Below are 11,559 nucleotides of genomic sequence, written 5' to 3'. Positions count from 1 at the left end.
TAAAGAACAGCATGGAGTGCTGCCATGGCAACATCAACTCAAAGTCAGTATTTAAGAATGTCATAGAAAACGTCACAGAGTAAAAAACAGCTAAAACCTAAAAGTTCAAATCAAGGGAACCTGACGGTGTTTCAGCCCCTTTGTTTTCAGTAACGTCCACTCATTGTACACAACAATATATTATTGTCTCTCAAAAAATACAGGGATCATGCAAATATAACAACTGTTCTTTATGTAGTACACTATGTTAACTTCCTCTGCTCTTAAACCTTTAGAACATTTATCATCGCAAGTACTAAATCCCAACCCACCCCGCCAAAATAAAAGCCCCAAACTAAATAAACAGAGACAAACAGCCAACTGAAAGTAGAGAAACACACAAACATATCAAGATCAGGCTGAGTATAAAACATCCAGAGAAGCAAGTTCAGCTTTTTTTTATCTAGTGTACAAAATTCACAGATATTTCACAGATCCTTGAAGTCCTTCGTCCGTCTTTGGGAACAAAACCTCTCCGAGTTAATGCACGATGTGTCAGTGTGGACGGAGGTTTAAAGAGAGGCGTCAAGACAAACAGGGTCAAACCAGGAGGAGACCTCAGACCGGCGTCCTGACCCGGTCTCTGATGCTCCTCTGCTCTTTGTTCAGATTAAAGAATCAAACGTGTGTTTGGAGAATGTTTCAGATTCAGATGATTTAGAAACCTAATGCTGATGTTTGAAGTCTGCAGGTTGAGATGAAGGATCTGAGTTGTGTGTAAATGTGTTCATTATAAACACACAGGTCTATTCATTGTGATATGGAGAGCTTGGCAGTTGGGGAGACAGCGTTGGCAGTGCTCAGCCGTCACAGCTGCCTCGTAAAGTCTGAGGAGTGACCAAGAAATCGTTCACGCCGTGACACATTTCATTTCTCTCTGATGACTTCCTCTTTCATTGAGAAGGTAAATACAATTAGAGAAGTCTGAAAACAGTGTGCACACCAGTCTTATCTCATGAGCTCCTCTGCAGCTCTCATAAGGACTCACTTTAGTTTCCCATTTATCAAATTTGGCACATTATTCACGCAGGCTAATCTCCCACACAGCAAGCTAATGGACTTAATAGACGATTAAACAAAAGGTCTAAAGACACTGGATGAATGAATTACAGCCCACTGTCAGTGCTCACACCTGCCTGTCACCTGTCTGAACAATTAGAAACCAGGCTGTCCTCTGTGAGGCTGCAAAGCGGCGGGCTGCAGAGAGCGGGTTGCAGAGTGGCGGGCTGCAGAGAGCGGGTTGCAGAGCGGCGGGCTGCAGAGAACGGCCTGCAGAGCGGCGGGCTGCAGAGAACGGCCTGCAGAGCGGCGGGCTGCAGAAAACGGCCTGCAGAGCGGCGGGCTGCAGAGTGAGCTGCAGAGTGAGCTGCAGAGAGCAGGTTGCAGATTGGGCTGCAGAGCTGCAGAGCAGGTTGCAGAGCGGCGGGCTGCACAGAGCAGGTTGCAGATCGGGCTGCAGAGCGGGCTGCTCTCAGACGTGACTGAAGCTCAGTATGTTGTCAGATCTCTGCAGCGTGTTTCTGAATCACGCCTGGCTAGAGTTTCCTGTTGTCGAGTATCCTCGTGTTTCTACTCCAGATGTCCGACTGCATTCAGCCAAAGTCCCTGAAACCCTCACCCATTACCTGCATTCACCAAGAGACTCATTTCAGTTTAGTCAGGCTGTGACTCACTCTGACTCATTGTGTGTGTGTGTTTGTGCCTGTGTGTGTGAGTGTGTGTGTGTGCATGTGTGTGTGTGTGTGCGGTCAGGAGGTGAAGGGAGTAGAAGGATCTTATAAAATCCCTCAGAGTGTCACATCATGAACTTTTCCCCTGATGAGTCAAGCTGGTTTGTTGGACAGATGTCGGTCTCTCAGGCTGTGACTCATTCCTCTGAACGTCTCTAACCTCCCTGATGATCTAAATCATGTCTCAGCTGACTCCACCTGTCCTGTCCTCTCTGTGTGTGTCTCAGCTGACTCCACCTGTCCTGTCCTCTCTGTGTGTCTCAGCTGACTCCACCTGTCCTGTCTTCTCTCTGTGTCTCAGCTGACTCCACCTGTCCTGTCTTCTCTCTGTGTCTCAGCTGACTCCACCTGTCCTGTCCTCTCTCTGTGTCTCAGCTGACTCCACCTGTCCTGTCCTCTCTCTGTGTCTCAGCTGACTCCACCTATCCTGTCCTCTCTCTGTGTCTCAGCTGACTCCACCTGTCCTGTCTTCTCTGTGTGTCTCAGCTGACTCCACCTGTCCTGTCCTCTCTCTGTGTCTCAGCTGACTCCACCTGTCCTGTCCTCTCTCTGTGTCTCAGCTGACTCCACCTGTCCTGTCCTCTCTCTGTGTCTCAGCTGACTCCACCTGTCCTGTCTTCTCTGTGTGTCTCAGCTGACTCCACCTGTCCTGTCCTCTCTCTGTGTCTCAGCTGACTCCACCTGTCCTGTCCTCTCTCTGTGTCTCAGCTGACTCCACCTGTCCTGTCCTCTCTCTGTGTCTCAGCTGACTCCACCTGTCCTGTCCTCTCTCTGTGTCTCAGCTGACTCCACCTGTCCTGTCCTCTCTCTGTGTCTCAGCTGACTCCACCTGTCCTGTCCTCTCTCTGTGACTTCTTAATCAGGATCCTGTCTCTGTTTGTGTTACAGAGTATTCAGAGGACGTCTGCAGGAATGTAAACACAGGAGATGTTACAGATTGTTTTTGTGCATGCACAGATTTGAAATCTTCATATTTTCCTCTTGATTGTCAGAGAGAGAGAGAGTGATGGAGTTAAAGATGAGTGGTGTTTGTTATTACTCCTGCATCCTCTCTTCACCGTCAGAGGGAGCGGTGATGATCGCTCATTAGAGTCTCTCTCTCTCTCCAGAGGAGGGTGCTTCAAGGACAGACTGGTGTTGTATAAAGAGCGCCGTGTCATGGGAGGGATGAAACCTTTTACCGTGGTCTTCACTAATGGAAGTATTTAACTCTGCTTGTAAATTAGGAGCTGATTAGACGTAAACCCACGTCCTATTTTGGGTTTCGATTCATTATTTAGGAAACTAGAGTTTAATTGGGCCAGACCGTGAACACAAGAGAGCGGATTAACATGGGACAAAGTGTAACGTCAGAGATGTGCCGGCGGTTCACAGAGATAGAAGGAAGTGACCCATCCAGCCTTCCTCTGAAGGATTAAACATTAATAGCACATTAGATGGCTTTCTCACGTTTGGCTTTCCTGCGGCGCAGAGACAAACAACAAGGACAGAGCTTCTAAAAGGAGCATTGATCTCCCAGAGCCCCCTCCAGGGCTTCAACCAGGACGAGGGCCCGACCAGAGGAGACACATTTCACTTCATATAACAGGTGTGAAGACAAGCCGAGGTTTAGAGCCTGAATATTTAAAACAGGATCCACTTTAAAGTCAGACCCGCTCCAGACTGGCTCCAGACGGACCGGCTCACCTGATGTGGATTCTGTGTAAAGTCTATATTCCTGTTCTCATGGCTCTCCTGTGTTTACTCTGGCAGCAGGCGGTCTGTAATTACTCCTGATGACTCACACGGCGTCCCCTCCAAACACACGAGCTCTCACTCAGACCTGTTTGTAAATCAGCGTCCGGTCACTCCTGGATGATTTAGAAGAGGCTGTGTCGTCATTTAAATAATCTGTATTCATGTTTGAGCAGAGGAGCATTCAGAGAACACCGGTCCCCTCACAGAGTGTCATCAGAGAACACATCATCAAACATGTGGATTAAAACAGAGACTGTATGAAACCAAGGCATCCATGAAAACAGCAAGAATCAGGATTAACGTCACATGGAACACAAACAGATGGAATGAAGAGAAACCTGATTGTACTGAACATGTTTTATAACCTTCTATAAACTCCTCTTCCTGTTCCTTCATGGCAGTAAAGATCTGTGGAGTCAAACTCACTGAGTTCCCTCGTGTGGTCAGGAGTTCTCATGTCCTCGGACTCGCTCTGAGTCCGTCACAGGAACACGTGAGGTCTGAATCTTTGTTCTCCACATAAAGAGGAACCTCTCAAACCCCCAGAACATCACACTGAGGCTCTTTATCTGATCCTTTAAATGTAAACACTCACATCCTCTGACCCTGAGGCTCGTGACCTCTGACCCTGACCCTGTGCACTCATCCTCATGTTAGAGAGTGAAGAGGAGGAGATGAGACTTTATGAAACAAAGAGAGAAGAAGAAACAAACAGCTCCTACAGAGATGACGTCACGTCACTCCTTCACTCCTTCATCCTCCATCCTGTTTCCTCTGAGGAGTGAACGGCGTGCAGCTGAACGCTCAGAAGACGAGCAGCAGGATGATGTGGGGTGTGCAGACCTCAGTTCTTTCTGCTAAAAGGCATTTTCTCTCTTTTCTAATCAATAAAAAGAAACGCTCAGAGCTCCAATGCCAAACACGTATCCTGTTAGACCTGCCAAACAGCATCACCTCCAGCAGAGGATCAAACCAGAGATCAAAACGCTGCAGGAATCAAACCCATCACTTTCACTCTGTGTCTCATGAATGAGTGAATGTGGAGAAGGACCTCTGATTCACATTTGAAGGGAGCGATGTCTCAGGTTGTGTGTCAGCGAAGCAGCACTTTGGGAATGAGAGACGCCAGCTGTCCGAGTGAAAGGCAGCGACATTATCAATTATAAAGATCTTATCAGATTATCTTCACAGAAAGGGCCAGATGGATGGAAACACTCAATATGTTTGGAGATTACATCACGACTGTGTGAGAGAGAGGCAAAGCTGCTGTTGAATATCTGAGCGTCACGGTCGTGTGATTAACGCCGGGGGAAAGTACAAAGAACATCGTTTATATTTGAACAATAACCATGCCGTTAAAAATCTAACATCGCTCAGACTCTGACGTCTGGGATCTGAAGTCAGCACATACAATGTAATCTGACAAGGCATGCCAACACCCACTTACACTGACCACTGTTCACCACACAGCAACACAAAACCATGAGGCGCAAAGTGCCAGTGAACACGCCCGTCACAAACTGTCACAGGATGTTATCGATGGACGAGGAGGACCCAGAGGACGGAGCGGACAGTGTCCCCCTGTGCCTCCTTCAGGTGTCAGAGGACGGATCAGGACGCTTTGGATCCTGGGACTTGGATGTAATCTACTTACATTCAAGTAGCTTCTGAAGGTATCCGTCCTCTCTCTTTAAAGGTGACATATCATGCAGAATGGACTTTTTAATGGTCCTCTCCCTGAAATCTGTGTCCCTGTCTACAAACCCCCTGAAAAGTCAAAGACTCCATTCTGCCCCTGTTCTGATTTCTCCACCTTTCTGTAAATGTGTGCTGAAACCAGCCGTTTCAGTTTTCAGTGTTTTTCATACGTCACAACGCCATCCGGTCTGTAACAGGAAGTCAGAGCTCGGAGCTTGTTCAGCCCATAGACTGTATAAAATACAACTCAACCCCTCCTCCGTTTTTCATTCCCTGCACACGTGTGTGCTAACAAGGAGCTTAGGAGGGAGGCATGCTAGTTGGAGGCTGTCTTAATAAACACAAAGGTCGCTTTGACTCCCCACGTCTGCAGATTTGAAGATCTAGTGGAGGATTTTTAGTTTTCATGGATAAGTGCTAGCGCTAGTTAGCATAGCCACATAGCTACATGTTGGTAGCTGTGTACCAAGACACACGTCGACATGCTGACAAATAAAACAACAAGAAACACTAAATCTGTGACCAATGGGTCAGAAAGGTCCTGCTGCAGGCGCCTCTCCGTCAGGATCAGATTCTGGATCAGATTCAGAGGGTTGAAGTAACGCGGGTCTGTGAGCAGCCGTGTATATTCAGCCAACATGTAAACATTAGATCAACGTGCTGGACAGCCGAGGCCACGCCCACTTCCGGAGGGGGCGTGGTCAGAGAGAAAACAGCCTGTTCTGAGGAGGGCTGAAGAAGAGGGTTCTTCAGGCAGACCAGAATCTGATTTCAAAGTGTTTTTTTGAGCATAAACTTTAAAGACATGTTTTGGGGACCTCTTAGACCAATATATGTTGATGAAAAAAGCGTGATATGTCACCTTTAACACCTCTTTCCAAACCTCTCCTGGTCATCTGACTGTTTGTTATATTTCTGTGGAGTACAGGCTGAGACGTTCCTAAGACGAGGAGCACAGATTGAGCTCAAAGTTTGGATCATTGCTTGGGCAGTTTTGGAAATCTTAGACTAACTTGTTGAAGGTGTGTCAGGAGGAACTGCTTTGGGCTAAGGTCTCACTTTAATCTCTCTGTCATCCTTCTGCTGCAGGATGAAGAGCTCACTGGACTCAACTTCACATCTGTCTATGTGACTGTTCCTTTAGAAAACACCTCTGCTGCATGAAGGATTCATGGGCAGAGACCAACACCATCCACTCCTGATCTTCCTTCAATGGAAGTCATAACATAACAAACCCAAATGCAAAATATTACAGCACCCAGTACAAAATAGAAACAACGTCTCGGATCACACAAGCTTTAAATGGAACCAAGATGAGCCTCCTGTGACCCCCCATAAATGAAAACATGGCACTGGTAAAGATGGTCCACATGATCTCTGAGTCAGAGAACGTTCCTGTGCTTCAAATCAAACCAACACACACTCCATGAACACTCTCCAGAGACGGTGCTACGATGAAGTGTAACATGAACACCATGATGACTCTCATGTATCCCAGGCTCAGTCTCACAGTCCTCGCTCGCAGCACAATGTTCTATACACCAAGCATGCCAAAATTAATCCAAAGGCAGAATGTAGTCCAACATGTAAGTCCTGGTTCTTCGTGGGCCGGCGGGCCGATCAGAAGGATCCAAACTCTTTCCCATCCCTGCTTGTCTTTAGTCTCTTAGTCACAGCTTCTGCTGTGCTGACACACCCTTCCAGTAATCCAGGATGTCATGCAGGTCCTCACCTTTAGCAAACTGCACCTTTTTCCTAAGGGCGTTCCCGGCCGTCACGTAACAGGACTCGTCCCGCTGGCCTTTCCGGTAAGGACGAAACCGCTCCCAGATCCTCAGAGTGCTCTCTGTGGAGTACTCTGGACTGGAGGAGTAACCGGAGTAACTGGAATGATGGCGAGCCGGCGAGAGCTGGGAGTAAGACGCTGCATCCCTGCGGGAGCGTGTGAGAGGCTTCAGGAAGGAAACCCTCTGAGCTGGGGAGCCCTGGTGGGAGCCTTCGTAGTAGAGAGCTGGGACAGAGTGGCGGTGCTCCGAGCAGTGGTAGTCCTGCTGCACGTCCAGCTGCTGCTGCTGCTGCTGCTGCTGCTGCTGCTGCTGCTGCTGCATCTGTTGTTGTTGATGGTAGTGATGAGACTTCTGGTTGTCCTGATGCTGGGCACCAACACCACCACTGTCGCAACCACCACCCCCTCCACCACAGCTCCCACTCCCAACTAAAGGCAGCCTCTCGAGGGGCTCCCCACAGCCCACGGGACTGGCACGGTCCGGGTACTGCTGCTGCTGCTGGTTACAGGCATCTGGGCTTCTTGGCTCAGGAACATCCAGACTGTAGACCCTCGCTCCTCCACGCTCCCTGTCCCTCCCCATGGAGCTACAGGACGAGGTGCTGCATTGTTTTTTGACTGCGTTCACGATCACCACGGCAGCGTCTGCACTCATCTGCCTCTGGATCGGACGGACGGCGGTGGCTGGTGGCGGGGGCCGGTACGGGGGAGTCACCACATAGCCACCACCGGTGATCCCTGGGCGCTCAGACAGAGGGGTACTCAAGGCCGGGAGCGGAGGCGGAGGGGGGATTTTGTTGGGAGTAATGATCTGGCACGCGTCGGCCAACCCTTGGGACAGTGGGATCAGACCTCGAGTGAGGGAGGAGGTGCTGGTGGGGGGCGGGGAGGTGGGATTGCATGAGGCTGCTAGGTTATTAGAGACCCCTGAAGCAGCCACTGCTGCGTCTAGCTTCAGAGCATCGATGCAGTTGTTGATGATCTGGTTCACCTTGTCCACCTCCATGGCAATGGTGGAAATCTCTGAAGCAGAGCCGTGTCCGTCGTCATCTGAGTCATCCCCGAGGTCACTTCCCATATCGTCCCTCAGATCCACCCCCCTCATCCCCACATGCCCACCATCCACCATCCTCTCCATCCCGGCCCCTGCAGTCCTGATGTCCATGTAGTTCCCTTTAGTGGACATGGCCTCTGAGAAGGCAGTGGCCATCTTCTCCACCTGTGGGATGGTGGACAGTCTGGAGGAGCTGGTGTTTGCTGAGTGAAGCATTCCAGAGCTGGTGGACGTGGACATGGGGAGCTTCCCCCCATGGTGGTGCTGGTACTGGTGGTGTTCTCTGGACTGCTCCTGGAGCTTGTGGACTGCTGCTGGATCGTTCGCCACAGCTGCTGCCACCTCTGGTCCGTAACGCATCTCCAGGATGGTTTTCTTCACACAGATGGACTTCTTCTTCTCATCATGCATCCGTTTCTTCCTCAGACAGTAGTAAACAAAGCCTAGAATAATGAGCATGCCGAACAAGCAGCCGACGATGGTCATGATGTAGTGCGTGGTCGTGGAAGGAGCGGGGAGTTTGTCGTCCTCGTTCTGAGCCCGAGTGGCGAACGTGAGGCAGGTGTGGTTGTAGCGTTGGGAGTTGCGGATGGAGGCGACACAGAAGGTGTAGTTAGTGTGAGCCTTGAGCTTGTTGAGCGTGATCATCTCCTTCTTGTTCTTCAGGTTCATGACGTCAGACACAAAGGTGTAGTTGTATTGTGTCAGGATGTACATCTTGCTGTAGGGCCGTGGAATCTGCACCAGGAGCGAGGCTGACGACAGAGACACGTGATGGAGCTTGATGCTCGGGGTGTAGCTGTGCTCCGTGGAGGAAGAGGAGGTGGTGGCCTGGTGGTACGGCCCCACACCTCCAAACATCTCGGGTCCGATCCCAGAGGGGCCGTCCAGATCGGGAGGGAGGGAAGTCATTCCTGGAATCATGACTCCGTCCCTGCAGTGGTGGAACAAAATGTTTTTGGCATTTCTCCCTGAGTGACCGCTCGCCGTGAGTAAGGGGTAGCCGAACATCTCCCGAGGAGTCTCGCACTGGAGGCGGTCGTAGGTGTGAGTCACGTTGTTGAAGGACTCCAGCCAGGCCAGGAAGCTGTAAAGGTCACAGCCGCAGTGGAAAGGATTGGCTGCCAGCTCGCACACCATCAGCCGGCTGAGGACCGTGAACGTGGACGGGTCGATGCGGGCCAGTTTGTTGGATGACAGGTCGATGCTGCTGAGGCTGGGGCACTCCCAGAATGCATTGCTGGCGATAACCTCGATGAGGTTGTGCTGGAGGAAGAGACACTGCATGCGTCCGAGTCCTCTCATCATGCCCTCGGTCAGGTTGGTCATCTTGTTGTAGCCCAGCTGGAGGACCTGAGGAGGACACAGACAGGGGGACACTTTTAGAGAGACATGATAAAACATCAGCTCAGAGAAGTGATGGAGGTTTCATCACATGTAGTTAATTCTAGAACAAATTAAAAGAAGGCAAGCAACACAAGTTCTAAACTTTGATCTGTTTGAATTTGTTTTTGTGCAGCTTTGCATCGCAGGCAGGAACAAGCAGTCCAGAATTTTAAAATATTAAGTGTCCCACATATTTTCAAACTAAACGTAACGTACAAGCATCCTAGATCGGTCAAAATGACATACAAAGACCTGGATGTTGACCTTTGACCTCTTACATGGATAACTATAGCTCATGTAGCTCATCAGGTCACATTAGTTAGCTCTGGACAGGAAAGTTCTCCACGTCTGAGATCGTCAGAGTCTCAAACTCAGAAATAAAGTGATGAGGACGACGTATGAAGGACGTCAAACTCTCCAAAGTCTACCTGCTCTCTGTGGAAAAGAGACGTCAGCTGCAAGACGAGTGTATTATGTTCATTTAATTTATTCTCAGTTCTTTTAGTTTTAAAATAAACTATCAATCTGCTTTGATCTGAATTAAATTGGATCAAACTGAATCAGATGATTTAATATTCTAATGAATCGTTCCTGAATCAGAGCAGATCAGCTCATCTTGGTAAGAGAGCTTCACTCCCCTAAGACACGCTGCCTGTGTTTCAGTGTCACAGTAAAGAATGAAGCTGTCAGTCTGTGCACAGTAAAGAATGAAGCTTTCAGTCTGTGCACAGTAAGAATGAAGCTGTCAGTCTGTGCACAGTAAAGAATGAAGCTGTCAGTCTGTGCACAGTAAAGAATGAAGCTGTCAGTCTGTGCACAGTAAGAATGATCAGTAAGTCTCAAAGCTTCAGGGTCTGTTCCTCTGTCTACCTGAAGGTTTGCTTGTCCAGCGAAGGCCCCGTCCTCGATGTAGCTGATCTCGTTCTTGGTGAGGTTCAGGTCGGTCAGGTTGGTGAAGCGGTACATGGAGCTGAAGAGAACGGCCTTCAGCTTATTCTCATTCAACCTCAAGTCGTGGACCGTGTTGTTGATGTGCTGCGGGATGGTCTCGTACGGGGGCTGGTTCTGACTGCAGATAGCCAGCCACACGTAACCTTTGTCCCCTTCAATCAGCCAGCAGTCCCCGCTGACCGGGTCAGGGAAGAGGGAGAGGAAGAAGAGGGAGGGGAGAAGGAGGACAAAGAGAGCAGAAGAAGAAGAAGAAGCACCCTGCATGATGCTGGTTGGATTAATAAGAAGCTGTAGTTACTGAGGAGGCGGGCGGGAGGGTGGGACTGTGTTTACAGGAGAAAGGGGAGCAACACGAGTTGCTAGGGAGGATTTGCAAAGGGGATGAGGGTCTGGGTTTGGGTGCTGAAGAAGGGATGAAGGCTTCACAGCGCCAGTCACAGCTTTATGGTTATCATGGTGATCAGCAGGGGAGCCATGTCATCTCATATCTGATGGGATCTGAGTGCGAGGGGGCACAGCTGGTCTTCATAGTCTCTTCTTCAAATTCCGCTGCGACTGACCCAGATACACGGATCCTTGGAGTAACGGGGGATCTGTGAAGGAGAGGGAACAGAAGAGAGAGAGGACTGTGTGTTAGATATGAGCCGTGATATCACAGATGTGTCCTTGTGTGGTTTTAAATCATTGTAATGATGCACAGATATTTTATCCTGTGTTTTCTATGTTCCCCTCTCATCATACGTGCAGCCTGCATCCTGAGGTCATCATGCTCCAGCTGAGACCTGCTGCATGTGCACCTGTCAGCCTCACACACCTCAGGCCTGCGAGAGGCCGAACATGAATCACACAGACTGGGACACGCAGCGTCTTCACACACATTCCTGGTGGTGTCCTAAGCTCTCCATCCTTCTACATGTCGTTTGAAAAGCAGTCAAGCGTTTACATAAGGAGAGGATTAGCTGCCGGTTGCGTCATGGCAACATTGTCTCATGCCAGCTCAGCAGAGGGGGAAACACACCAACAGTAACAGCCGTAACACTTCCATCAACACGTCATCAGACAAGTCCTCATTTCAGAGCGTGTGTGTGTGTGTGTGTGTGTGTGTGAAGTAATCGCTCATCCTGCAGCGCCCTCTTTACATTCTCTTGATTTTCTTCTTCATCATCCCTAAATCTAAA

At 49.5% G+C, this 11,559-nt stretch overlaps 1 protein-coding gene across 1 annotated transcript; it reads right to left on the bottom strand.

The window, feature by feature from the left end:
• Positions 1-6,874: 6,874 nt before the first annotated feature.
• On the bottom strand, positions 6,875-10,645 carry LOC117809660 (protein phosphatase 1 regulatory subunit 29-like). The gene is made up of 2 exons (XM_034679110.1): positions 10,301-10,645; positions 6,875-9,397 (listed from the first exon to the last, which is right to left on the bottom strand). Exons 1-2 carry the CDS (start codon positions 10,643-10,645, stop codon positions 6,875-6,877), a joined length of 2,868 nt encoding a protein of 955 aa, XP_034535001.1.
• Between the last annotated feature and the right edge of the window lie 914 nt (positions 10,646-11,559).

The sequence above is a fragment of the Notolabrus celidotus genome, unplaced genomic scaffold, assembly GCF_009762535.1.
Source record: "Notolabrus celidotus isolate fNotCel1 unplaced genomic scaffold, fNotCel1.pri scaffold_326_arrow_ctg1, whole genome shotgun sequence".
Classification (NCBI taxonomy): domain Eukaryota; kingdom Metazoa; phylum Chordata; class Actinopteri; order Labriformes; family Labridae; genus Notolabrus; species Notolabrus celidotus.
Note: the sequence above shows the minus strand (reverse complement) of the source record. Positions and strands in the feature narration are given on the sequence as shown.